Source organism: Cotesia glomerata, linkage group LG9, assembly GCF_020080835.1.
Source record: "Cotesia glomerata isolate CgM1 linkage group LG9, MPM_Cglom_v2.3, whole genome shotgun sequence".
Classification (NCBI taxonomy): Eukaryota; Metazoa; Arthropoda; class Insecta; order Hymenoptera; family Braconidae; genus Cotesia; species Cotesia glomerata.
In genome coordinates, this window is record NC_058166.1 from 9,972,711 (window position 1) to 10,000,567 (window position 27,857).

At 30.1% G+C, this 27,857-nt stretch overlaps 1 protein-coding gene across 6 annotated transcripts; it reads left to right on the forward strand.

Annotated features, from left to right (window-relative positions):
* The first annotated feature begins 3,080 nt into the window (after window positions 1-3,080).
* On the forward strand, window positions 3,081-22,248 carry LOC123271835 (soluble guanylate cyclase 88E). 6 transcript variants are annotated; one of them, XM_044738319.1, is made up of 13 exons: window positions 3,081-3,364; window positions 3,439-3,489; window positions 3,564-3,678; window positions 6,491-6,676; window positions 6,764-6,977; window positions 7,052-7,325; window positions 7,407-7,530; window positions 10,636-11,112; window positions 11,193-11,339; window positions 11,411-11,543; window positions 12,998-13,225; window positions 13,295-13,645; window positions 21,753-22,248. In XM_044738319.1, the coding sequence occupies exons 4-13, from the start codon at window positions 6,509-6,511 to the stop codon at window positions 22,181-22,183; spliced, it is 2,547 nt and encodes an 848-aa protein (XP_044594254.1). In that variant the 5' UTR covers window positions 3,081-3,364; window positions 3,439-3,489; window positions 3,564-3,678; window positions 6,491-6,508; the 3' UTR covers window positions 22,184-22,248. The 6 variants fall into 6 exon arrangements, with proteins under 6 accessions (XP_044594254.1, XP_044594253.1, XP_044594252.1 ...); XM_044738318.1 differs by lacking the exon at window positions 3,439-3,489 and having other exon boundaries at window positions 3,081-3,368; window positions 3,568-3,678; XM_044738317.1 differs by lacking the exon at window positions 3,439-3,489.
* The last annotated feature ends 5,609 nt before the right edge of the window (window positions 22,249-27,857 follow it).

The following is a 27,857-nucleotide window of genomic DNA, read 5'->3' on the forward strand; positions in this document are numbered from 1 at the left end:
GAATATTTTTTAGATTTTTATAATAAATAAATTATTATGAAAAAAGTTAATAAAAAAATACTACATGTAGAAATTTTAAGAATTATAAGTGCGATTTTATAAAAATATTGCTTTTCTATCAGAATTGATTTGTTATGAAAATTTTTAAAGATTTCAGAAGTTTGCTGATGTAAATATTATATTAAATTTTGATATTTAAAAAATTTTAAGTTGCAAAAATAAGTAAATAATAAAAATTAATAACAATAATAATAATAATTATTATTATTATTACTATTTCTAATTGAAGTTTATAAATATTATCTTCATACTTAAGATTTAAAATATAAAAAAAAATTTTTTTTTCTTTATTCAATATTTAATTAAAGGAAAACTGTTGACATTAAAAATACCAAATAATTATGTTAAAATTACTTTATTAAAATTATGTATAAAAAAACTCATAATTTCTGTTAAGAACGTAACAAAAGAATTTATAAAAAAAAAAGAAAAAAATTTTGCTCTATTCATTGTTCTGGCAAGATATTATTACTTATGAATAGTTCTGAACATTTTTTACTAAGATATTAATTCGATATAAACTGAGTTGTTTCATTCACAATTGTAGAATAAATTTTTTTTTATTGGTAAATTGTACAAAAATTGGAATTACACTGTATTCATAATTTTTTTAAATTTTCACATGCAAAATCTGTTAATTAAATTAATTACGTTTTCTTTGATTAAGAGATACAAATAATTTTCTAATATTTATTGACTTCAAAATAATGAAATTACTTATTTATAACAAATAAAATTTGTAACAAACAATTATTTGTAACAAACAAAAATACTAAAAAGTAATCATTCATTTTCGATACTTTTTCTTTTTTAATTTTACTTCACTTAAAAGAAGAAATGAAACAAAATTATTTTCGAATATAAAGTGTATTAGTTTGACTTCTCTACTTAAATACATAAACCGTATATTAACGCGTAGTGGTCATTATAGATCTAGATGACCCCAGTTAATTTTTGAGTTGCTCTTGTTTCGAAGATATCATTCAAAATGGTATCTGTGGTACCATCTATTTTTGTTTGAAGATTTTTTGAGATTCATGGATACTTACGATTTCAATTGCACAAATAAATATACTTTTTGATAAGCTCGACATGACCACTTTTTTTTTAAGTATGCGATATCCGGAGTAGAACCCCGGAGATCATTTTCATTTATTTTAAAAAATGAAGTTTTATGAAGTTTTTAGTAAAAAAAAGTTAAATTTTTTGAAATTTGACTTTCTCGTATTTTTTTATGGTTAAACAATTAAAAAACGATTGAGTTATTCAACGGAAGTGTTAAGAATTACTCTCATGTACGGCTCGAGTGAAAATATTGAAAAAAAAAAAACGCTTTTTCCGTGCATAGGGTCAACTACCCCCAGTATGACCACTACGTTATTTTTAAGAAGTGTGACCACTACGTTAAGGTAGTAGGGGAGAGGTGCTGCAATTGTAACAAAAATTTTTATTTTCTTTATTCAATTTGTTTTTTTTAAGATACTAAACTTAAAAACTGTCAGAAAGTTAGTTGATAGTATCTTTTATGTGACTGACTTAGATAATTAGTAAAAAGTCAATGTTAACTTATTAAAAAATTAATTTATTTAACTAAAGTCAGGGACCAAGATGGCGGCGCGCATGGGTTGCAATTGTAACACAGTGCAGGGGCAATTGTAACACAGAACGAAATAGATATTTTTCATCAAATTGCTTCATAGATATAGATATTTTCATCAAATTGCTATTTAAATACTAAATATTACACAGTAAATAATCGAATGTGAAGTTGGAGGGAATCGACACTTTCATCATTCGAAGTTACGGAATGAAGAAATAAAACATTACGCGTATGGAGAAAATTTGAAAATTTTTTTTCAATGGAGTGAATATGAATTTTAATGAAAAAAACATCCACGTACGGAGTTTTTACACTAAAATTAATTTTTATTTAGTTGAAACGAGTTTCATATGACATATGACCAATTACTGACAAATACTTCAAACAATTTATTTCAAATTAAAGTTTGTAAATATTAATTATATTTTTCAAAAAATTTGACTTTGGAAAATTGAATCAAATTTTTATAAAAATTATTTTTTTTTTCAAGTTTTGTTGATAAATTTGAACGTAAAAAGTAAAACATAATAAATTATAAATATTACTACATTTAATTATATAAAATAAATAACTTAAAAATGAATAAAAAAACAAATTTTGATCTATTTTTTTTAAACTTACGAATTTGTTTGTGATGTCAAACCAGGAATAAAGGGTATATATTAATTTTTTAAATCTCTGAATACACATTTTGCAGTTTTTAAATGAATAAAAATAATTTTTTTTTTTTATTCCATGAATAAAATAAAGAATTTTCGCCACGGAGTTTTTTTTATTCAATAATATAAATAAAATCCTTGTTGGAGTGAGTTTCAAAGATGCTTCTATTGAAGAATTAAAGTAATTAAAAATTGTATACTCTGCATTTACTCTGCAAATAACTCCGTAAATTATAACAATCTAAGTATCAAATCCACTCTTATAATTTAGATGAAAAATATGAAAATATACACAATAAGACAAACTATTCGTAACATGATTGGTCAAATATATCATAAGTATGAAAATATAGATAATTCCATACTAAATTAAAATATTTTAAATATGTATAATCGAAATTTCGGAGGAAAAATAACTGTAAGGAAATAAGAAAATTATCTTATATTGACATTGAATTCAAGTATATAGATTACAACTTTATTATTACCCAAATCTTATCAAGCTTCTCATATAAGTATACATATATATTTCAATAGTAAAACTGTAATTTATTTATTTCTTCCATGTAGTTTATTTACAATGAATCTGTCATTATAATTCAAGTCATTTATTAAATAAATAATAATAAAACTCAATTAATAACTAGTGAAATAATAAATTCATGTGTGTCTATAAATAAATTCTGTACATCATAATATAATTATTATTATCATGTATCCATGCGTGACGGGTATCTTTAACAATAGTTAAATTAGCCCAAGTATTATAATTATTTCTTTTACACAAAATCAATTTTGTGCGTTACTCCCTCTTGAGTTTATGTTTGTGTAGTATTTTTTTTCGATAAAACCTAAACACATTTGATAGGGTGGATCGAGACTTGCGCGTTATCTTCCCTTCACATATACTCTTCTTTCGTCGGCGTACAACTAAAGGATCTCTGACTTTAGTACAACGTGTTGATCGCTCTTTACTTACTTTAATATTTATAAATTCAATCAGCATATGAATCTCAAAAATCGCCAATCACCGGCTTTATCTTTTGTAAGTAATTACTTTCAATTTTTACTCAACAAAAATTAATAAATTATCAACATTAATTTCAAATGATCAATTAGTCATCTTTTAAAAACACCTGTCACATGCGCGCGTAAATTTGTAAATTTATGGTACTTGTTGCTTCTACTTTTTCATTATTTCATTATAAGAGTTTTCGCTAATTAATTTTTTTTTTCTTTTTTAGGTAGAAAATGAAGCGAATCGTTGAAAGTAAACCAAACTGGAATTTTTTATAAATTTTTTTGATTGGAAAAATAATTTATTGAAGACAAATAATTGGCTATTTTTAAACATTCGAGGTATGTATAATTTTTTTTTGTTGAAAAAAATTAGTTAGTTTGTACTTGGATAAAAAACTTTATTAGTTGTCAATAAATTAATTTATTTAGGAAAAATTTATTCATTAATAAAATATTGCTAATTGTTTTCAATTTTTAATAAATAGTTTTTTTTGAAGATAAGTACATTTATTAAAACTTAATAAATTTTTTTTTAACTAATAATATTACAATTTTTGATAATAAAGATACACTAATAATTTTTAATAGGGAACAAAAATTTGTAATTTATTGCAAGTATTGTTTTATTATTAATTTTAAAAAGAAAACTATTAATCTACTTGATATCTCTTAGAGAACTTTATTATCAATAGAAATTGTAGGACTATAAAAAAGTGTTAAAGTGGAGTTTTTATACTCATTTTTTTTCAAGGGAATAAACAAATGCTCATTCAAAATTATTAAATCATATAATATTCAAAAATCATTTATTAACAGTTAATAAAGCTCCTTAATTAAATATTAACAAAAATTCTTCCATTACTGTTAAGTTACTAGTGTATAAAAGTTTTGGCATCAGTTTTGGCATCAGTGCAAAACCATGACAGATTCTTGCAGTTAATTTTTTGTAGTAGTTCTCAAAATCACCCTTAAATTTTGTATGCTATAATTAGTTTCTAAGGTATTGATTTTTGGGTATTTTGTCTGTATTTTATTAAGCAGCCAAAATTTATTATCAATTATAATTGTACTTCACAATAGGAATAGTTTTAATTTTTACTATTGTTATCAGTCATTAACTTTTATCATGTTTTGCACGGTTATGTTTTAATAAAGTTTGTAAATAAATTTTTTTTATTTAAAATTTATTATTATTATTATTATTATTTATAATTTTGATTTAATTCTCACTACAATGACAGAATGCAATTACATGTGTGTCATCGCCGTAGACCTTGTGCGTAAATCGTGACGCAGGTGTACGTTTTGTCATGAATAGGAAACGTTTATTAATTTTTAATAATTATAGTCCTAAAAAGTAAACTCAGTAGTAAAGAAGAATAAAAAAAAACAAAAAAGTCCATTGCCATTAGAAAACAAAAATACTAAAAAAAAAATTAAGCATAATAAGTATAAAAAAATTTTTATATATAAATTTCTAGTATAATATTATGAGAAATAATAAGTTGCACTGGAAATTTATTTCAGGATATTTTTTTAGTGACTCCACTACGGTCCTCGTTCGTTTAGTTGCCTTTTATTATTTTTAGAAAGACGAAATATACCGCACTTGTATCGAGAAGTTTGTGGGTTTAAAACCTCGTAGTCATACTCATTAGTTATTAATTATTAATTATAAATTCACATTCAATAATATAAAACCGATTACTGCCGAGTTAAATTTAAAAGTTGTGAGTTATTAATAGATGACAATTATAAAACAATCAGTGCGTGCTTACTAACCGTGAGAAGACAAGTTCGCGTGTTGTTTCAATTTAAAGGATATTTTGTTTTTAGTTTCGGAGGTAAGATCTATTTCTGTTTAATGATAATTATTATTTAATTTTCTAATCAATTTTTATTATTTATAGCTATAGTTTAAATTTTATTAATTGATAGTTTGTATCTAAAAGAGAAAGTTAACATATTATTTTAGCGAACTAAATTTTTGCAAATAAGATCAACTAAATTTAAAGACCTTGCTCCTGAAGAACGCTGCAGAAATTGATTCAAGTTTTATTGTTTAATGTATTCGTTGAGTAAGAAAACGTGACCGAACTTACAAGTGTGCTCACAATAAATCTTTTTATTTTTATGCTTTATTTTTTTCAGATAAAGTTCTTTAAATTAATATAATTCTTTTTTTTTTTTTCTTTTTTATTAAGTTTACTGTAAATAATCAAGAGTGAATTCGGAGTGAATTTACACTTCCATCATTTGAGGTATCGGAGTGAAGAAATAAAACACTACGCGTAAGGAGTAAAATCTGGAATTTTTTTTCAACGGATTGGATATGAATTTCAATTCAATTTTTCGATTTTTATTTAGCTGAAACAAGTTTAACATGAAAAATTACTAAAAAATTTTTTTTTTTTTTTTTTTTTTGGCGAGAGGAGGGAAATCTTCATAAGACTACGGCTAGATGTTGATGATTTGGTTGCCGGTAGTGTGAGATTTTTACTCACTAAAACCCTCCCCTCTCTTGTATCTGATACTGCGGGACCGCGTTAGCTTTACTTCGTAGTTTTTTTTAAAAGTCCATATTACAAAAACAAAATTGAAAAACTGGAAAAATCGCGAAATTTTAAATTTGCATATCTTTTGAAAAAAAATTTTTTATTTTTTTTTCCTTTGGCAGAACTTCGTTATATGATAAAAGAAAACTTCTGACCAAAATTTGTCCAAATCGAAAGGGGTCGATTCCAACTATTGGTCGATTTGACATGAAATGACCCATTTATAAAAAAAATGCCATTTATAGAAAATAAAATTTTAATGCACTTTTTTTTAAATATTAAAATTTATTTGTTATATATTTGTCATATGTCAAACTAGTAATAAATGATATAATAATTGGTTGAATTTCTAAATACTCATTTTGTAATTTCTAAACGAATAACAATAATTTTTTTATGTTTACTCAACAAAAAAAAATAAAGAATTCACTCCACGGAGCTCTTGTTTATTAATTATGTACATAAAATCCTTTTCAGAGTGAATTTCACTCTGGAGGTATAAAATCAATTAAAAATCATTCACTCCGCAAATTTTTTACAGTGTATTGATAATTATTAGTAATTGATTAGAAAAATTAAATTTATCTTTTGCGCAGAAAATTGAATGCGAGAAAATGTATGGACTAATACTCGAAAATATGTCCGAATTCATTCGGCAAAAATACGGAGAGGACAAATGGGAAGAAATAAGAAGACTGGCGGCTGTTGATCAGCCCAGTTTTAGTGTTCACCAAGTCTATCCGGAAACTTTGATCCCACGACTCGCTAAAAAAGCCATTGCGGTAAGTTCTTCTTAATAAAAAAAAAAAAAAAAAAAAAAAAAAAAAAAAAGTTAGCTCATCAATGATAATCCATTAATTCATCTTCAGATACTTGGTATCTCAGAAAAAGAGTTCTTCGATCAAATGGGAGTACATTTCGTAAGTTTCGTCGGTCAGTATGGATACGACAGAGTTCTGTCGGTATTGGGCCGACATGTTCGTGATTTTCTCAATGGGCTCGATAATCTTCATGAGTATCTAAAATTTTCTTACCCTCGTATGCGAGCGCCATCCTTCATTTGCGAAAATGAAACTCGTCAAGGTAAAAATAGTTATTTACATTAAATTTTGGAGATAAGAATAATTTTTAATTTTCAATGTTTAATAACTAAACAGGTTTGACGCTCCATTACCGAAGCAAAAGACGTGGCTTCGTTTACTACACCATGGGCCAAATACGCGAAGTTGCGAGACATTTTTACCACAAGGATCTGCTGATCGAGCTAGTGCGTGAAGAAGTACTTTTCGACACGGTACATGTAACTTTCCAGCTAACGTTCGATAATCGGGCGTTTACGCTAGCGTCACTAGCGATGACGCGGGAAGAAAAACATTTACCGATCGGGGCATCTGTTTTGTTTGAAATATTCCCATTTTGCATCGTTTTTGGGTAAGATATTAGGTCATAGATTAATTAGTAATAGATTAAAATGTTGGATTGTTACTTAAAAATTCAGATTTGTTACTTCAGATATGACATGATTGTTAAGAGCATCGGTAATTCTCTGATGGTAATTTTACCAGATTTGGTTGGGAAGAAAATCACACATTGGTTTGATTTAGTGAGACCGTTGATTGCTTTCAAGTTTCAATCGGTGAGTATCAGTGATTGATAGATTTTATTGGATTTTAAGACTTCCCTGATTAGAAAATAAAAATTCAAAACGATTGACAATGTTAACTCTCCACAAGAAATTAAAAAATATTGAAAGTATTCAGAAGTATCAAAAATAATTCAAATTTCGTTATTTTCAATACTTTTTAATTGGAGTTATTTAGTGCTTAGGTGGGTAATAAGGTCTGAAGAATATTAGTGATAAAATACAAAATATCCAATTTAATTAAAAGATTTTTATGTCAAACATTATTCGAGTATATTTTGTTAAAAATATAAACAATAATGGTTTTACCATAAACAAAAATAAAAATGCGTATTTAAAAAAACTTACAATTAGATCTCATTTTACTACAGTCGGAAAATTTTTACATATTTTTTAGCATAATTAAATAGTTTAAGCATTTTTAGTATTTAAAATCTATGGTTAAAGTATTATTTTTAAATCAATAACATGATTGTTAATTTCAAATACCATGTATATTAAGTATAGTTTAATGATTTTACACAGTAAAAAATTTTTCGTCAAATTTAACACAAAAATTTGTGTTGATGACTTTTTTTTACACAATCTGTATTGAATCAACACTCTATTTTGTTGAATCAACATACTAAAATGTTAAATTCTACACACTAAAATGTTAAATTCTACACAAACATTTTTACACTTTACACAATGAAGAAAAATTTTTTTTGTAATACCAACCGCGAAACTTGGATTTTCGAGCTATAGTTAGGAGGGGTAAAATGAATGATATCTGGTCATCTATAGTTGAGTCTACTTTTCATGCACACGTAAGGATAAGTGACATCTCTCTCTCAATCTGTCTCTACATTCTCGCATGGATGCTAAAAAGTACTATAGGATATTTAGTTTCGTTTATTTCTACAATCATCCACCAGGGAGAGTATGAATCGAAAAAAAAAATCTTGGCAACAAATCGATTCTTGTAAACAATTTTACTAATATTTTAGTTTGTCATTTATTTACGTGTGACAGTTCATAAATGAATAACATTTTATTTGCATCCTCTCAAATCCGAGTTTCACCGTTGCTTTTACAAAAAATTTTGTTCGATACGAATCCGCAAAGGTTGGTATTTTGATAATAAACTTGAAGTGATAACACTCGTCTGAGATTATAAATACATTCTCAACAAAACCTCGTACGTTTTATCTGGTCTCGCTTCGCTCGACCGATAACAACGTACTCGGTTTTGTTGAGAATGCACTCATAATCTCAGCCTCGTGACGTCACTTCAAGCTTACCAAAATACCTACCATTGCTCATACGTATCGAAAATAACTATTACTGTGTAGTTAGTGTGCAAAAAGCATAGACTTCATTACCCTACTACACTTTAAATGTTTAATTTTGTTTTTATTTGTAGTAAAAATAACTATTTTTCGATTATATTTGATAGAAAATGTCCTTAAATAGTTTTTAACATCAACATTTATTGATAGTTTTCTTTTCATTAAAAATATTATTTAATAAAGGGCCTTATTATCTACAGATACTTTTTTTTTACAACAATAATTTTAATTTGATAACCGACGGGCACATAAATTTATAAACAAAAAAAAAATGAATAGAAAGTAACAATTATTTCATTGAAGAGGTTCGAAGATATCTCATGGAGAAAAATTTTCTTCTACTTTGATACTTGAAATTTTATAATTGCATGGTTTTTTGAATATACATCAAACCATCAAGTTTCGTAAAAAATGTTTTTGACAATTACAAGCTTGAAAACTAAAATTTGTAGGAAAATTTTCTTGAATAACTCAACATAAGATCACTTTCGTTTTTAAAATTTTTTAATTAATAAAATTTTTGTTGATCAGATAAATGTATCGAAGAAACATTAGGGGAGAGTGGGGTATGACGGCCCCTCTCACAAATTAGGTAAAATTTTTTTTTTCCTTTTCCGTCAAGTTATGACCTCTATGATGTTTTTATGATATTTTAGGCCAATATGTGATATGTGGGGTATAATGGATTAGACTAGATATTTATTTCAATGTATAGCAGTGGAAACTGTCCTGTACACTTTTTCTTAACAAAATACAGTAATGACTATATAAAACCATCTTGTACTATATCTACATGACTAGTAAACTGAAAAATTTATAATCTTTTATAATTACCACATCGAGATAATTTAATAACGACGGTCTAAGCAATTGGTCTAATTCCTTATTTTTTAGAGGGTGATTTTTTAAGATTTTGATGTAGCAATAGTTAAATTTTAATACAAATTATAATTACAAATTATTTGAATGATCCAAGCCGAAGTGTTACACCTCTATTAGATATTAAATTGTTTTTTAAAGTGATAATAAATTTTGAACTAAATTTCCGAAACATATTCGTCGGAATAATTTTCGTTGATACCTGCGCAAGAATCATGAGACTATTTATTGCAATTTTTACGCTGAATCCATGACTCCGTAGATTCTGAGTAAAGTCAATTGCAATAAAGACAATGGCAATCATCATTTTTATATTTTAAACATTTTTTTTTTCAAGTTTTTTAGTTTTGATTTTATTATTATTTTTTTTTTTTGTTAACTGAATTCCTTTTTTTTTTTTTGCTTCATTTTGATTTTTTTTTCTTTGAGTTCTTGGCGATATCCAAGACTAGTAAGAATCGTGGTTTTGCCTCGACGACGTTTTCTGGGAGGAGAATCTCTAGATTTTGATGATAATGGCTTCAGTAAAAAAAAAAAATTTTGTTATATGTTTTGTTGGTGAGGGGGCTATCGTGCTTCAGAAAAAAATTTTTTTTTTCGATTTTCTGAAAAATTTCGACTGTTTTATTCAAAATATACAGAAAATAAACGAATTTGATGGTTAAAAACCCCAAAAAGAAATAACCGACTTAAGGGGGCCGTCTTTCCCCACCCTCTCCTACATTGATTAATTTTTTATTTGTCATTAATTGAAATAAAATGAAAAAAAATCTATGAAGAAATATGATTTTTAAATTAAAAAAAAAATGAATTCATAAAATATCTCTTAATTAGGCTTTATTGACTGCTGGTATCGAACTGTAATTAAAATCGGTGTAAATTGTTTCAGATATTACATAGAACGAATAATATATTCGAATTAGTATCAGTCGAGCCAGTTTTAACAGAGCGACCGTCAGATCGAAAGAAACACGCGTTACTTCTTAGTGACGATGAGGAAAATTTATCAGACGACAAAACGTTGAGATTAAAGGGACAAATGATTTACATGGATAATTGGCGGATGATGATGTACCTTGGTACTCCAGTAATGCCGGATCTTAACGCACTAATTGCAACTGGATTGTACATCAACGATCTGTCGATGCATGATTTTAGCCGAGATTTGATGCTAGCTGGTACTCAACAATCTGTAGAGCTAAAACTGGCGTTGGATCAAGAACAATTAAAGAGCAAAAAGTTGGAAGAATCGATGCGTAAGCTTGATGAAGAAATGCGTCGTACTGATGAACTTCTTTATCAAATGATACCGAAACAGGTTGCTGATAGGTTGCGAAATGGAGAAAATCCTATCGATACTTGTGAGGTGAGTTATTATCGATTTTAAGTGACAATTAATCAATCAATTTTATACCAATATTTAACATTTAATAATTATTCTTGCAGATGTTTGACAATGTTTCGATTTTATTCTCTGATGTAGTAACTTTTACAGCAATTTGTAGCAGATTAACACCTATGGAAGTTGTATCAATGCTGAATGGGATGTATTCACTTTTTGACACTCTCACGGAACGCAATCGTGTCTATAAGGTTTTATAAATGATTATAATAACATAAAGGACAATCATTTTTTTTTTATTGCCCATTGTTGATTGTTTTAGGTAGAAACGATTGGAGATGCTTACATGGTTGTTTCTGGAGCGCCCTCTAAAGAAACAGATCATGCTGATCGTGTTTGTGATATGGCTTTAGACATGGTTGAAGCTATTACTGATTTAAAAGATCGTTCTACTGGTAATTGAATATTAAATTAAAATAAGTTTGAAAATCTCAAAAGTGCACGATTCATAATGCTCATTGAATTTTTAAGAGAAAATATATTGTATTGGTAATTTATAGAGTAAAGTGGGAAAGAAGGAAATTTATGATTGTTGATTATTGGAGTAATTTAAATTTCAAACTTTCGCGGTATTTCCCTTACTTGACTCAGCTCCAGCTGGTATCAGAATGTGGATGCGCATTAGAAACAGAACTTACCATATAAATTTTATGAATAACAAGGAATATATTAGTTTAGTTTTTCATTAATTATAATTAAACAATACTGAGCTAGATAGACGTTTGTAATACAAAATCCTGATAGGGATACAACGAGTCTATTAATAGACATCCTTTCAATTAAAAGGAAAATGACGTAGATCATGAATTTTTTGTAAAGATATCGTGTTTCCAAACTGCAACCATTTTTCTATTTCTTGGAAAAAAAAGTTTTTATTTGTTTAAATGATTTTATCGTCTCTACTATACTGAATAAATTTTCGAAAATTGGAGAGTTAATCTTGATTAAGTTATCTATTCGATGGTACATAAATTATGTGGTCTCCGTGTACTAACAAGAGTATAACAATTACAATAGTTGTAGGCAGAAGGAAAAGAAATTTTTTCGATTGAGAGCACTCTAATGCTTGTGTAAGAAACTTTACCAACTCATACAATCTATTGTATTTCGAATTACGCGCGCTTACCGTGCGCCACCTATGTACGTCGTTTCCCTTATTGCCAATATAAACTGAAGAAATACTGAAAGATTAAATATTATTTTAGCGTTATATTCTTCACTGATCATTTTTTCAGTTAATTATATTGATGAAAACATAAAATATTAATTAAAAACTATAGAATTCAATAATTTCAATTCAATAAATTTAATCAGTATTTATAATTTTTTTGTTAAAATTTAAATTTTTAACCAGAATAATTACACTAAATATATTTTTAAAATTTAAGAATTAATCTCCTAGGAATTATCTGTTTGATAGTACACAAATTATGTTGGCGTCTGTTTGCTAACAAGAGTATAACAATAATAATAAGTTGCAGAGGGGAGACAAAAAATGTATCAATTGTAGAGCACTTTCTAATGCTGCGTAAAATCAATTTCATCCAAGATAATTTTGGACTATTTTATACATTTTTTGAATCAATAACTTTTATACTTCAAACGCTGACATTTTTTTTTGTTTTACAATTTAAAGCTAAATGAAAAAAATATTCGGGTTATTGATTTTGTATAATTTATTTATACACAAGTTAAGATTATATGAACCATTGGAAAGTCTTGTTAGAATAAAGCTTCATTCCTTTTGAATATAAAAGTCAATACTTGAATTTGTTCAAAACAAAACAAGAAAAATTTTCGTAAAAATGTGCCTTAATACAATTTAATTTTAATAAGAGTTATTTTTAAGGTGACCATTTGCAAATCCGGGTGGGTATCCATAGTGGTGCAGTAGTAGCAGGAATAGTTGGTCTAAAAATGCCGCGATACTGCCTGTTTGGCGACTCTGTAAATACTGCCGCGCGTATGGAGGCCACAAGTGAGGCCATGCAAATTCATATATCAGAATCGACTAAAGAGTTACTGTCGCCCTCCTATAAGGTCAAGGAGCGTGGTGAAATACAGGTCAAGGGAAAAGGTAACTAATATTTATAATTTACAATTTACAATTTATTTAATAATTCTTCTGTTAAATTCTATTCAATAGGTTCAATGAAAACATACTGGCTGGAAAAACGCCCCCTGCGCTCCAACGTAACAAAAAACATAATAATTCAAGAGCCGCCGATTTGGATGAACCGCGTTTCTGAGAAACGCGCCCTGATTTCTTCAAGTACTGGAGGTAATGCGGGCTGCGTATCTCCTAACAAATTAGCAGACAGCCATTCGCATGGAGATATGTCTGCGAAATCTCCTGGCTCAAGAATATCATCTCCCACTCCTTTTGGATCTACGGGAATTATTTCTGATGAGAGGCGCATTTACTCGCCAATTACGTTTCAAGATGTTGCGCGTCGTTCAGAAGCTAATACTCCTACCAAGAGCTCTAATACTTTAGGTAATTATTATTGTTATTCATTAGATTGCATCAAAAAATCGACTACAGTATTTTTTATGAATAGTTATCTGTATCATCTATATAATTGAGAGAATAAGTAAAATTTTGGCTCAGATTATTTATATGATTAAATGGTTATTTTAGTTAAATTTAGTATAATTTGAAAGGCCTTGACCTGAATTTGGACTTTTTTAAGTTTTCATATGCTTTTGTAAAATAGTTTATTTATTATGATAAATTTTCGGAGTACTTATAAATAGATTAGAATTTCACGTTAGATAAAATTTGTTCATTTATTTATTTTATTTTGGACTTGTCGATCTTGATATTTGTAAAATACTGATCTATATAATTAAGAGAATAAAGGAAATTTTGTGTTAGGCCTATCTTTATTATTAAATGGATTTCTATAGTTATATTTAGTACCATCAAAAAAGTTATTGATGTTGATTTGTACTTTTTCAAAATTTTATATATGTTTTGGTGATAATCAATTTTTTAATGTCGAGTTTTTTGTTTTGTAACATTTTTTATTAAATTATAGGTAATTGATCTTCTCATAGTAATATTATTTTTAAAAGTTATTTCATAAGTGCCCAAACTGTATGTTACGATTAAAAATGTCGAAAAATCATTAAGCCAACGTTTTTTTTATTCATAATTTATAATTTTTGACAGTCTCGTACACTGAGAGAAAAACAGCGTTCTCAAAATTAATAAAATCTAGTCAAATAGCATCATCAATCACGGAAAAAAATAATCTGTGGAAATGACAGATATGGGAATGTTAAATTGACATGGTTAGATTTTGTTAGATTTACAAAGAAAAACTGTCAAATTTACAGAAATAATATGTGAAAATAACATAATCATACGATGTTAGATTTACATATAAAAACTGTCAAATTTACAGTAATAATATGTAAAAAGTTAATTAGGGGAGCCTGGGGCACGACGGTACCACTAACGGTTTTTGACGGTTTCTGTAGGTTTTCACCATCAAATTCGTTTATTTTCCGTCTATTTCAAATAAATCGGTCAAAATTTTGCAAAAAATAAAAAAAAAGTTTTTTTCTGGGGTACGACCGCCCTCTCCCCAAAAAATTATATGGAAAAAAATTTTTTTTTTTTTTGAAGCCATTATCATCAAAATCTAGATATTCTCCTCCCAGAAAACGTCATTAAGAGAAAACCACGATTCTTACGAGTCTTGAGTATCGCCGAGAACTCAAAGAAAAAAAATCAAAATAAAGCAAAAAAAAAGAGACCTCAGTTAAACAAAAAAAAAAATTAAATTAAAACCAAAAAATTTGAAAAAAAGCTTACATCTTTAAAAATGTCAATAGTTCACAAGATACAAGGTCATTTCTTAATTATTGATATTTTTAAAGATGCACTGAGAAAAAAGAAATTTTTATCCAGAAAAAAGTCGTTTAAGATGAATTTTGGTTTTTTGACAAAAAATATCAATATCTATCATGATAATAATATGTTGGCATTAATTTCGATTTGTTAACAAATGAATGTGTTCACTTGAATTAAACAATAAATACTTTGATTAGTTCGATCAATTCTTGAGACAAGAAAATATATTCTTGAAAATTATCAAGAATATATATTCTTGTGACAAGGAAATTTTCTCAAGAGTAGTACTTTTTTTGTCAGTGTGTATGCTCATCCCGATGTTACGCTCATCAAAAGCTTTCATTTGAGTAACCACATGCATTTTGATATATTTTTCATATATACATATATATAATATATATAAATATATGAAAAATTGATGTGGATACTTAAATGAAAGGTTTTGATGAGTATAATATCGGGATGAGCTTATATCTTTAAAAATATCATTACTTGGCAAGATATCAATATCAGTTCTTAATTATTGTCATTTTTTAATATATAAGCTCTTCCCGATGTTACTTCTGGGACACTCTGTATAAATATATAAAATATATGGAAAATTGATGTGGGTACTCAAATGAAAGGTCTCGATGAGTGTAATGTCGGGATGAGCTTAGATTTTTAAAAATGTTAATAATTCACAAGATACAAGCTCAATTCTTAATTACTGACATTTTTAAAGATGTAAGCTCATCCCGATGTTGCACTCATCAAGAGCTTTCGTTTGAGTACCCACATGCATTTTGATATATTTTTCATATATACATATATATAATATATATAAATATACAAAATATATGAAAAATTGATGTGGCTACTCAAATGAAACGTCTTGATGAGTGTAACATCGGTATGAGTTTATATCTTTAAAACTGTCAATAGTTCACAAGATACAAGGTCATTTCTTAATTATGTATCTAGGGATAGAGAGCACTTTTGAATGCAGCCTAAGGACTTATCATCATAAATTGACTATTGGTGATAATGATATGAAACCATGAAAAGGCCCAACTCCAGGTCAAGACTTTTCCAACGATACCAAATTTAATCATAAAACCCATTTTATCATATAAATACACTGGCCACAGAATTTTGCTTATTCTCTTAACAATATAGATAAATCTAATATTCATTATTATAGTTATAGCCATAATTTATAGCTGTAACTTATAGTTAAATTTGTCATTAACGACAAATTTGGGAACTGGGGAAATAAAGGATGAAGGGGGAGGGGGGGACCTTACTCAGTAGGAATTTTCGGTAACCGAAAAAATAATTTGGACAGCCCAGACCGGGACTCGAACCCGGATCGTTTGGTTACGCGCCAAAGGCTCTACCAGTTATAGCTGGTTATTATATGCATCTTTATGCTTTTTACTTTCTATGGTTTGCAGATTTGAACAATTATTTTATGTGACCTAATTTTTAACTTCCCGCTAAGAAAATCGAAGATTTTCAAAAATCGGGAAGTTATTGTTTTCACCCCGTTTTGCAAAAATCGAGTTTTCATCAGATCTCGACGTTTGAAGGTCATAGGAAGCTTCCCTGACTACTCCCGCGAGGTTGTCACGGTGTGTGTGTGTGTGTGTGTGTGTGTGTGTGTGTGTGTGTGTGTGTGTGAAAGTATGTGAACCGCTTATAACTTTTGAACGGCTTGACCGATTTCATCGCGGTTGGTGCCATTCGAAAGGGCTTGACCGAACTTAGATTTTAAAAACTATTTGGACTAATTCAGATCAATAAATTTTGAGAAATCTTAAAAAAACTGAAAAAAAAATTTTTTTCAAATGTGGTTTTTTTGGAATAACTTTTAAACGGCTTAAAGGTTCAATTCCAAAAACTAATCAGCTCTTAACCTCAAAAAACCACGTCGATCGCTACCAGTCCGGTCAAAATCGGTTGATTCGTTCGAGAAATATCGTGAACGAAAGAAAACCGAAAAAAGTGTTTTTTCGGAATAACTCCGAATGCTGCCAACCGCGTGAAAATTGGTTTATTCATTCAAAAGTTATTGCGGTTTAAAAATTCAAAAAATAGTGTCTTATCAAATCTCTATCAGACTTTTGAGCTCGAAGAGCTTCAAAGCATAGGGAAGTAATCTCTTTGAGCTCGGAGAGCTCAAAATAACCCATAAATTGTATTTTTGAGCTCCAAGAGCTCAAAAACGTCATTGGTGCAATTTTAAGCGCCTAAGTATGGAATTAGCGGGAAGTTGCAGGGATGGCCTTCAGGGTCAACCGTTTTCCTAATTTTTTCAGTTAAAACTTCAATTTTTAGAATCTTTTTTTTGTTTATTGTTTACATTTTACGAAATGTGAAATTCTTACTCACAAATAACAAGTTCAATTATTGTTTTAACATAAATTTCACTTTTTTTTTTTTTAAGTGAATTTCACATTTTTTTAATGTCATTATTACATTGAAAAACTGTAAAATTAACAGTTTTAGATTGACAGTTTTCACAATGTAAAAATAACATTTTTAACTTTGTAAAATTGACATTTTCGGGTTGACAGCGGTAAATCTGTAAATTTGACAGTTTTTTCTGTAATTTCGACAGAGTCTTTTTTCCGTGATATTATTTAATTGAAGTCTTTATACCTAAAATTATTCATTATATTGAACCTCAATAGTTACTTAAACTATTTTTAGTTATGGGCTCAAAAGTCATCTTGATTCACTTTAACTCAGAAAACAGAAAAATAATTCGGACAGCCCGGACCCGGAATCGATCCGGATTTTTTGATTACGCACCAAAGGCTTTTCCCGTTAATCTATCTGAGACATCGTTCTCAACAATTTTTCAGTCACCTAACATTTTTTTGTTTAACACGATAACAGAAAAATATTTATTAAAATATAGTTCTTATAACTATTTACCCATAGTAACTTCAACTAATGCATAGTTCGAGTAACTACAAAAAAAAAATTCAGAAAACTATGTGATTAAACTTGTGATATAATAATAATAATAATAATAATAATAATAATAATGATGAACGATGACGACCCTGGCGCTTTAAGGACTTTCTTTAAGTGGACGGAGGAACTACGAGTCGACCTCTTGGTGTGCTACCAACGTAGCGAGCCGGGGGTGAGCGGTTATATGGCCCGGATGCACACTCTTTGGAGTGATATGCATCCGGAGCTAGAGCATTTTACGCCTAAACACCTGCGTAATTATGCCGCTTATCTTCGGCGTAATAGAAGATCGCTTGTGCCGGATAGAAGGCAGTCTAATAGACTTTCCTTTCCGGCGCAATTACACCAAGAGCGACGCCGTTCCTCCTTGGATGACAACAATCCCTTTATAGGACGGCAAGTAAGTATATCTAAAAAGATAACTTACTCCCAACAACAGCTAGAAGCGGTAAATGAAGATCTCCGTGCAAACATCCTGGAGGATTCCACCCTGCTCACTGTGAGCCAGGTTGTGTATGGTGCAGCAGTTTCGGCTTTTCCGAGAGAGAGAAATTGTCTCTCGATCGAGGCAAGGTTGAGACAGCGCATCTCACAACTTGGACTCAAAATTGACAGATCCCGGAAACAGGTCTCCCGCATTCAGTGTGTGATTGAGTTTGAAACAACTCAAAGAGCATACACGCCCCGAATTCGGCGCATTGCTGCTGAACTTCGGTGGCGTCATCACACATTGAATAAGAGTACTCTTCTTGTCATCAAGGAAGAGTCTCTCAATAAATTGCGGGCTTTAGTGACTGCCAAAAAGTCACTAGAGAAAAGGCTGAAGCGGTTGGTCGACAACTCGTTGTTTCGATCCAGCCCTTCACGCTTTCTGACACCAAAGACCGATGTTACCGGGAATTATCCAACACCTGAGCGGGTGGAAGCTTTTGGACTGAGTTGTATGGAGATCAACCAAACGTGAACGCCAATACTCCAGCTCTGCACGACTTTAAAGCATTCTGTCGGGAACACCGTAGACAGAATGCTGATGAAGAGAGCCCTGCAGTCAGTGTGAATGAAGTTCGTTCAGCTCTAAATGGCAGCAAAATTGGGCTGCCCCGGGACCAGATGGCATAAATGTCTTTTGGTGGAAGAAGTTTACTTCTACCCACCTCCATCTGGCCCGTATATTTACATCGTACATTAGAGCTGACGAACCGATTCCAGACTGGCTCGTGGAAGGGCGAACCGTACTGATACCAAAAAAAGGTGACTTGTCTGACCCAAAGAATTACAGGCCTATCACCTGCTTGAATGCGGTTTATAAAATTTTTACAAAAATTTTAAACAACCGTATTTTTGCATGAGATAGAACCTGTATGGCAACAGATATATGAACAGCGTGGCAGCAAAAGAGGCCTGTCAGGTTGCAAAGAGAACTTGATAGTTGATCGATGTGTCACACAAGATGCGATCTACTATCAACGCAACCTGTCAATGGCCTGGATCGACTATCGCAAGGCATTTGACTCAACTTCTCATGAGTTGATTTTATATCTCCTCAAATGCCTGGGGGTCAATCCTGAAATAGTGGAATGCATTCGGCGTACAATGCAGCTCTGGCGAACGCGTTTTCACATTGGAAGTGGAAACGCATTGCACATAACCGGAGTTGTAGAGTACAAACGAGGGGTCTTCCAAGGTGATTCCTTGAGCCCTCTGCTGTTTTGCATCTCACTGCTGCCTATATCTGTTGCTCTCCGTAAAACTCGTGGGTACTCTGTGGGGCCTCCGGGTGATCGAAAATACTCGATTACCCATCTGCTTTATATGGATGACCTGAAGCTGTATAGTGCTGATGAAGATCATCTACAGGCGGCCCTTAACATCGTAGCAGAGTACACGCGGGATGTCGGAATGTCTTTTGGGTTGGACAAGTGTGCGGTCGTACATCTGGCGAGGGGTAAGTGCTCTGTTACGGGTGATGATGTCGAGTTGGTAGATGGGAGCGTTTTAAGACAATTAGACGCCGGAGAGTTGTATAGATATCTAGGAATGGAAGAGCACCGCATGCATGCGGCCTCCGAAGTCCAAGCAACTCTCCGTAGCGAGTATGTTAGGAGACTCCGGAAAATTTGGTCCTCCGAACTTTCCGGCAAAAATAAAGTCTCCGCTACTAACACGCTCACTGTCCCAGTCTTACTATACTCTTTCGGTGTCTTAAAATGGGCCCGAAAGGATCTGCGAGATCTCGACATCAGAACCCGTAAGACTATCAACATGAACCGGAGCATGCACCCCAATTCATCAGTCGCCAGATTATACCTCTCCCGGTCGATCGGTGGGAGAGGTTTGCACAGCTTGGAGCGGCTTCACGATCGTTTAGTCCTGGGTTTAACACACGAAGTTGTCAATTTCACTGCAGATGAGGATGACTTTCTTATGCAAATTGTTCATAAACATGAGAATGCGCATAAGGGGTCGTTCTTATATAAGGCAGCAATATATGCGGCAAGAACCCTTGGTCTTGGAGAAATAAACGCTCTTATGGAACTCCGAAAGGAGAAATTCAAGAGCGCCATCAGGAACGCCGAGGAAAAACTACTCCTAGGCAAACTGATGGACAAGTCTATGCACAGCGTGTTCTTCAAACACGTGCGTGATCATGGCTTGTCCACCCAGCTGACGTTTTCCTTCTTAAAGTCAGCTGGCCTGATGTCCGAGACTGAAGGGTTCATATTTGCTTGCCAAGATGGTGTCATTAACACTCTAGAGTACCATAGCAAGGTGCTCCAGGTGCAGCTCCCGGACACGACCTGCAGGGCGTGTAAACAACATCCGGAGACGCTTATGCACATTTTGTCAGCATGTCCTGTGCTGGCGAGAGGTGCATACATCCAGCGTCACAATGCTGCCCTGAGAGTACTGTACTACTATCTTCGTCACCGCTACGGTATTGACGTGACACCGGTGCTGCCTTATCTGCCAGGAGATATTCCCCAGGTTGTTGAGAATGACAGTTGCAAAATTTATTGGAACATGCCGTTTGCAACAACTCGGCGGATAGATCACAACAAACCTGATATTGTGCTCTTCGACAAGGCTACTCGTGACATTTATGTCATTGAGTTCTCGGCCCCGGCTGAATACAACATCTCAGCCAAAGAAGAGCACAAAAGACAGATATATCAGGATCTCCTGTTTGAAATTGGCAAACTTTACCCAGGTTACCGTGTCAAGCTCGTCGTCCTGATTGTTGGCGTCCTCGGAGGGATGAAACAGTCTTTTGTATCCTCACTTGCCAGAGTCCAGCGTGCTCATCAAAAGCTGAATTCTTGGCGGTCAGGATGCAGAAGGCTGTCATACTAGGTTCCCTCCGTCTACTTAGGAAAATGACTTTGGCCTGCTGTGATCACTAACCGCCTTGTTGTGCGGAGTGGTCCAGCAGTAATGGATGGAGCTCAGGCTGGGCCCTCGGAGAATCGGACTCCGGGGACAACCCCCCTGAGCATTTAATAACATTTAATAACATAATAATAATAATAATAATAATTATTATTATTATTATTATTATTATTATTATTATTATTATTATTATTATTATTATTATTATGATCATAATATTATACGAAAAGTTATAAAAGACAAATAAATTTTTATTATTGCATTATATGTAATTAATAAATGTAAAAATTTTAACTGGTTTCATTTAAGTTATGGTTCATAAATTATCATAGAAATTTGTTTCAATTTTTTGAATATAATTTAACACCAAATTTTTAATCTTACCCCACAGAACTCCGTTCCAAATCAGTCAGTGAAGTATCATCAACTTCTACAGCAGTTTGCAATCCCTTAAACGTCTTCGGCTCTTTACTGAACGATACCGAGGAACATTTTCGTCTTCACCGAGACAGTCTTCCAATCAGAGAACAATCAGCAGGTGTACACGGTAGAACAGAATCGAAAAGCAACAGCAATATCAGCAATAAATCGGGATTAAGCAGCACAATAGACACCAAATCCCCCGACACAGAATTTTCAGGAGAAGCGACGCCTTGTAACGATATCAACGTCCTCATGAACGCATTTTGCCCTGCAATGGAAAGCAATGAATCTCTCGACAATTCGCAATTATTAATCAGGTCCGACCAATGTTGTCCTGGTTTTGCTATCACCAAAAGCGGAAAAGCTAAACATCATGGCAATGGATGCTCCATTTGTTAAACTTGATATTTTATTAAATTAGTTGATAGATAAATTGAAAATTAAAATATTATATAATTTTATTAATTGTTAGTGTTGATATTTATGGGTTATTAATTTAATTAATATTGTATGTATGTATGTAATAATTAATGATAAAATATATATAAATGATAATACTACTGTTATTATTGAAAAAATAAAACAATTGTAGTAATAAAATATTTGCATGTAGAATTACTACTTATTAAAGTAAAATTGGTTTTAGTGATTAGAGAAGTCGTAAGTCTAGAAAAAATCGGTCTGCCGTACTCGGGAATATGACCCAGGCATACTTGCACAGTCTTCCGGATATCGCGGATTAACAGCGGATTATAGGGTATATTGTATAGAAAGGATGGCTGTTCCATATAGTACCTCTGTACAATAGCAAAGCTGGATAAGAAAAAATAGACATTTTTCAAGATAAAGAATCGTATATACGATAGTGTTTGTTATATGAAGTCTATTCACACCTTTACTTAATGTTATTACACTCAACTTGCTTTATTATTGTTTTTTTCTGCTGTTAATTTATTTTATTCACTTACGTGGGCGGACCGCGAATGAAGAGGGGTTCTACGGATGAGAGTGGGTGGAAGTGTAAAGACTATTTAAGCTACGATTATTATGTGTTTTAAGTTTGTATTTATTGTATCATTTATCGGGAATTAACCGAGGTTGTTAATATAGAAGTACAATTCCGGAATTGGGTTGTGGGAAGTAGTTCTTAGAATTATATCATAATTATCATAACTATCTATTCAATTTTTGCAAAATTAATGATTTTAATATTTTCCAATTAATTGGAGTTTAAAAACTAATAATTATTATTTTTTCCTTATTTATTATGTCAAAATTTATTTGTAATCTCAACGAAACAGTTTTGTTGCCAAAAATAGTTGTAAGATTCTGAGAAGCTTTTCTCCAAAATTTGAATTAAAGATATAATTTCCAATTTTTTTATTATTGTAACAATTAAAAAATCCTGGACATAGTTCACTCTGCATCTTATCCCTGGAACTTCTTATTATATTAAAGTTCAAAACGTTAAAAAACTTTTCTATTGCAAAGTTTGAACTTCTTGAAGCTCAAAATACAACTCCAAGATTGAAAATTCAGTTACTGTATTGGAAAAATATTTTTGTGGAAATTTAGCTAACAAAATTAGTCGTTATTAGAAAAATATAATTTAGCTATTTTGACAACATTTTTTATACCAAATGACTAGTTTATATTGAACCAGCAAAAAATTTGTTGTTATCTTGTCACAACAATCTTGTTATTTCAACAAATCTATTTGTTCATTCAACTAAAATATTTTGTTGAATCAACTAAAAGATTTTGTTATACCAACAAAACTGTTTTGTTATAAAATATAAATTACTCATCATAACTTAGACTTTGTTATCATAACATACGATTTGTTATCCCTCTGCTAACATATTCATTTGTTACCACATATCTTATGTTGTCTTAACAAAAAAACTTTTTTACTGGATATTGCAATTTTTCATTTTCATAAAAACTTACATTTAACTAATGTTAAAAATGAATAACTTTGAAACGAATAGTGATAGGTTAATTCTGTTAATTGAATTTCAAGTTCATGCGATTTACTTTAATTATCGTTGTTTAACTTGCTTCTACTTTCATGTTAAAATTATTAAATATTGTATGACGTTGCTTATTATTTATTTAATATAAACAATAAGATTTGTAGCTTTATTGATAACAATTGGAGGAATCAAGTATCGATTTTTTAGTAAAATAATTTTTTTTTAATATTCTAATAACAGTTATAAATGAAAGATCGTAAATCATAACTTAATTTCATAAAATAAATGTTGGAGATTATAGAGTAAGCTTCAATTCATACTACTGCGACTTTATTCAAATAAGAGATCACAATTATGTCCACATTGTTTTACAAATTTCAAAGGATTAGAATATTATTTTAGTTAAAAATTTTTCAGATATTATAATCCGAACAAAAACAGTTTCACTGTAAAAAATCGCGCCAAGTCCACATTCATAAGACTATTAAGAAAAAAAAATTTGTTTTTTTCTTTACAAAAATATATAAAATAAAAAAATTAAAAAATCCAAGTAACCGATATGATTGTTTATGATTTTCGGAAATTAAAAAAAATTGTGTTACAAATTTAAAAATTAAAAAAAAAATTTGGAACGTATTTAGTGTGCGCGGTTGCAAAATATTTTACTTTTAATGAAATTCGTAAAATCTATTTACTAGGATTTTAAAAAAATTTAAATACACAATGACGCACACCAAGTACGTTCCAAAATTTTTTTCTTAATTTTTAAATTTATAACACAATTTTTTTAATTTCCGAAAATCATAAACAATCATATCGGTTACTTGATTTTTATTTTTTTATTTTATATATTTTTGTAAAGAAAAAAACAAATTTTTTTTTCTTAATAGTCTTATGAATGTGGACTTGGCGCGATTTTTTACAGTGAAACTGTTTTTGTTCGGATTTTAGTATTTTTTGTAATTATAATAAAAATTTACAATTGGTACCAACTTAAATCTCGCGTTGGTTGCATTTTTTATAGCAAACTATCCCCTTGAAACTACAGTTTATGTAAAAATAATTCCAGCACACCCTGGCGGGTGTAGATGCAAGCTGTGAAATATCTTTTTTTAACTGTAGTTTCCCATCTAATGAAGGATTACTATGCATTCTCAAATTATTTAGTTTGTGGCAGATCACTTTGCCCATCGAAAAAAAGTCAGGATCGAAATTTTTGCGTTGCCTATAGTTTGTGCTGATTAAATTTAATGATTTCAATTAGATTAATTGTTATAAGTGAATATAATTAATTAATAACAGTCAAATAAAGTATGAATTACTGTTATAATATACAATTTAAGAAAAAAAAGTACGGTAGAATTAAATAAAATTTTGCAACCTCAAAATACCGTTCTGCTTACAGTAAACATAGTCGGTAGTCTGGCGCTCCGTTTACAGCAGATTTGAACGGAACTTGGCGCCAGATTCTACCGAATCTGTGGATTATAAAAACTAAAAAAGCCATTCGGCAGCCAAAATAGAAGTGGATTTCATTAATAAGTACAAATAATAATAAAATAAAAAATATTTATAAAATCTTATTTCCAACATTTTCTAAACTCTTGAATCATTAGAATCTTTTTTCAGATTTAATTATATAATCCAGAATATATTATTGTGTTTAATTTTTGTTAAAGAATATTTAAGTAAGATACTAATGAACCTGTCAAAACAAATGCAATAGTAAAATTTCATTAAAGCTATAGGAAATTTTAATTAGATTTGACATACATATTATATACAGAGTGTCCCAGAAGTAACGGACGCCATTGTAGCATCTGATAAACAAAATAATTCTGAGACGAAAAGTCCTTAGCCATTTTTTAATCAGACGCATAGATAATTAATTATTAATTAAAATAACGTCCTTTTATGCGTTAGAGAGAGAGCACTAGTGTCCAGTCAAGTGCATTCCAAACGAAGACGCTTGCACGGGTGAATGTGTAAGTAAATGTGTAGAAGCTAGTTAGTCATACAGTTAGTTGTGTCTTTGTTTGGCACATATTTTACTGGACACTGGCACTCTTTCTCTAACAAATAAAGAGACGTTATTTTAATTAATAATTAATTATCTATGCGATTAATTAAAAAATGGCTAAGGACTTTTCGTCTCAGAATTATTTTTTTCATCAGATGCTACAATGGCGTCCGTTACTTTTGAGACACCCTGTATACATATATAAACTTGAACCACTACACGGAAAAAGTAAACTGTAATATTCACTCGGATTCCAGTTAATTTTTATAGTTTCAAACAGTAAAGCGGACATCGGGTTGGCAAAAATATAAATATTACAGAACTTAATGTAGAAAATATAAAAGCTACAATTTATAATTTAATATTCAAAATAAGTGATTAGTAGCTGTCACTGTAGTAAATAACGACTCTTTCATCTTAAAAAATTACAGTTTCAAACAGTAAAAATTGCCATTTCAATATATAGTCCATATTATGAGGAGAAGGGGAACTTAGATGAAAGAGAAGGGGTCTCACTCTGGGTGAATTTAACATTTGAAACAGTAAAAATTATCCTAATATAAAATTGAGATGAAATGTATGTGGCATCAAACTATTCGTAACGTGATTGGTCGAATATATCATAAGCATGAAAATATATGCAAATGCTACAGTCAGGCGCGCGCTTGCGCGCGCAAATTTGAATTCTAGTACTTTTAAAATATACATTTTACCAGTCCAAGCAAGTCAATAATTACAGTTTGATTTTTAGTGTTGCGTTTAAAATTTACCATTTTACTTTGTAAATATTGACGTTGCTTGTATTAGAAATTTAATAACTTTATTTTATACTTTTTACATATCATAAGATCATTTTTTAGGTACGAAATGATAAATATCAAAGTCTGGATTCTTAATTATTATACTTTAACATTTTAGACATTTACATAGCGAATATTACTGTTTGAAATAGTATTTTCTTCCATGTAAAGAGTAAATTGTAACGTTTAAATGGTAAATATTATATAGTGAATAGTAAAATCACGATTTTACTGTTTGAAATGGTAATTTTTAGTAGTTGATCATTACTTATTATAAATCGACTGTTATTTATTACAGTTTACTTTTTTCCGTGTAGTATTTTCTAAACCAGCTTGACGAACTGAATCGGAAAATATTAAAATCTTCGAAAGTTTTGAGGACAAATAGTACACAGTAAAAAATTTTTCGTCATTGTGTAAAGTGTAAAAATGTTTGTGTAGATTTTAACATTTTAGTATGTTGATTCAACACAATAGATTGTTGATTCAACACAGATTGTGTAAAAAAAGTCATCAACACAAATTTTTGTGTTAAATTTGACGAAAAATTTTTTACTGTGTAGTTAGATATTTAAGAAATCTACTAAAAAATTGAAAGGTCATTCACCTTAAAAATTATTAAAAAAATAGAATTAAAACGAATTTTACTGATAATTACAATTGACTCATCCGAGAAAAATGAGCAAAGTCATGATTTTTATATATTTTTTTTCGGATGGAAAATGTTACTCAAATAAACATTTGTAATGGATGAAACACGTTTTATTTGTCTCTTTAAACCGCGGAAACTACATACCAGACTTACACCCCTATCAATCCAAACTATTCTATTCAACAAATCAATTTAAAAGTTCAATTTCCTGTATGATGCATCCATATACATTTATCTGCTACACGTATTTTTAAGGCAAGCAAGTTTAATTTTTTTGTAACAAAATTTTTTTTTTTAATTTATGATAAATTTTTTTAAATAGTAAAAAAAAAATGTCTAATACAATTAGAGTGTTTTGCTTTTAGTAAATAAAAGGTACTAAAATTATTTTGGTTTGATGATTAATTGTTTTTTAATAAACTTTTTTTTAACAGTAAAAAAAAATTTGGTGTTATAATTAGAGTATTTAAATTAAAGTAAATAAAATTATAGTATTAAAATTTTTTTGGTTTTATTAACGAGATTTTCACGTGGTCAACAGAATTATTAGGCGATTAACTGTAATCTGTTGCTTCAAATGGGCTTCGGGTGTCTAGATCATTGTCAAATATTTTCGTACGAATTA

Bases quoted from the DNA above. Each gene is read 5' to 3' on its own strand.
- LOC123271835 (XM_044738318.1), top strand. From the start codon at position 6,509: ATGTATGGACTAATACTCGAAAATATGTCCGAATTCATTCGGCAAAAA. The intron at 7,326-7,406 runs GTAAGATATTAG...TTGTTACTTCAG, and splicing joins CCATTTTGCATCGTTTTTGG to ATATGACATGATTGTTAAGA. The intron at 13,226-13,294 runs GTAACTAATATT...TCTATTCAATAG, and splicing joins AATACAGGTCAAGGGAAAAG to GTTCAATGAAAACATACTGG.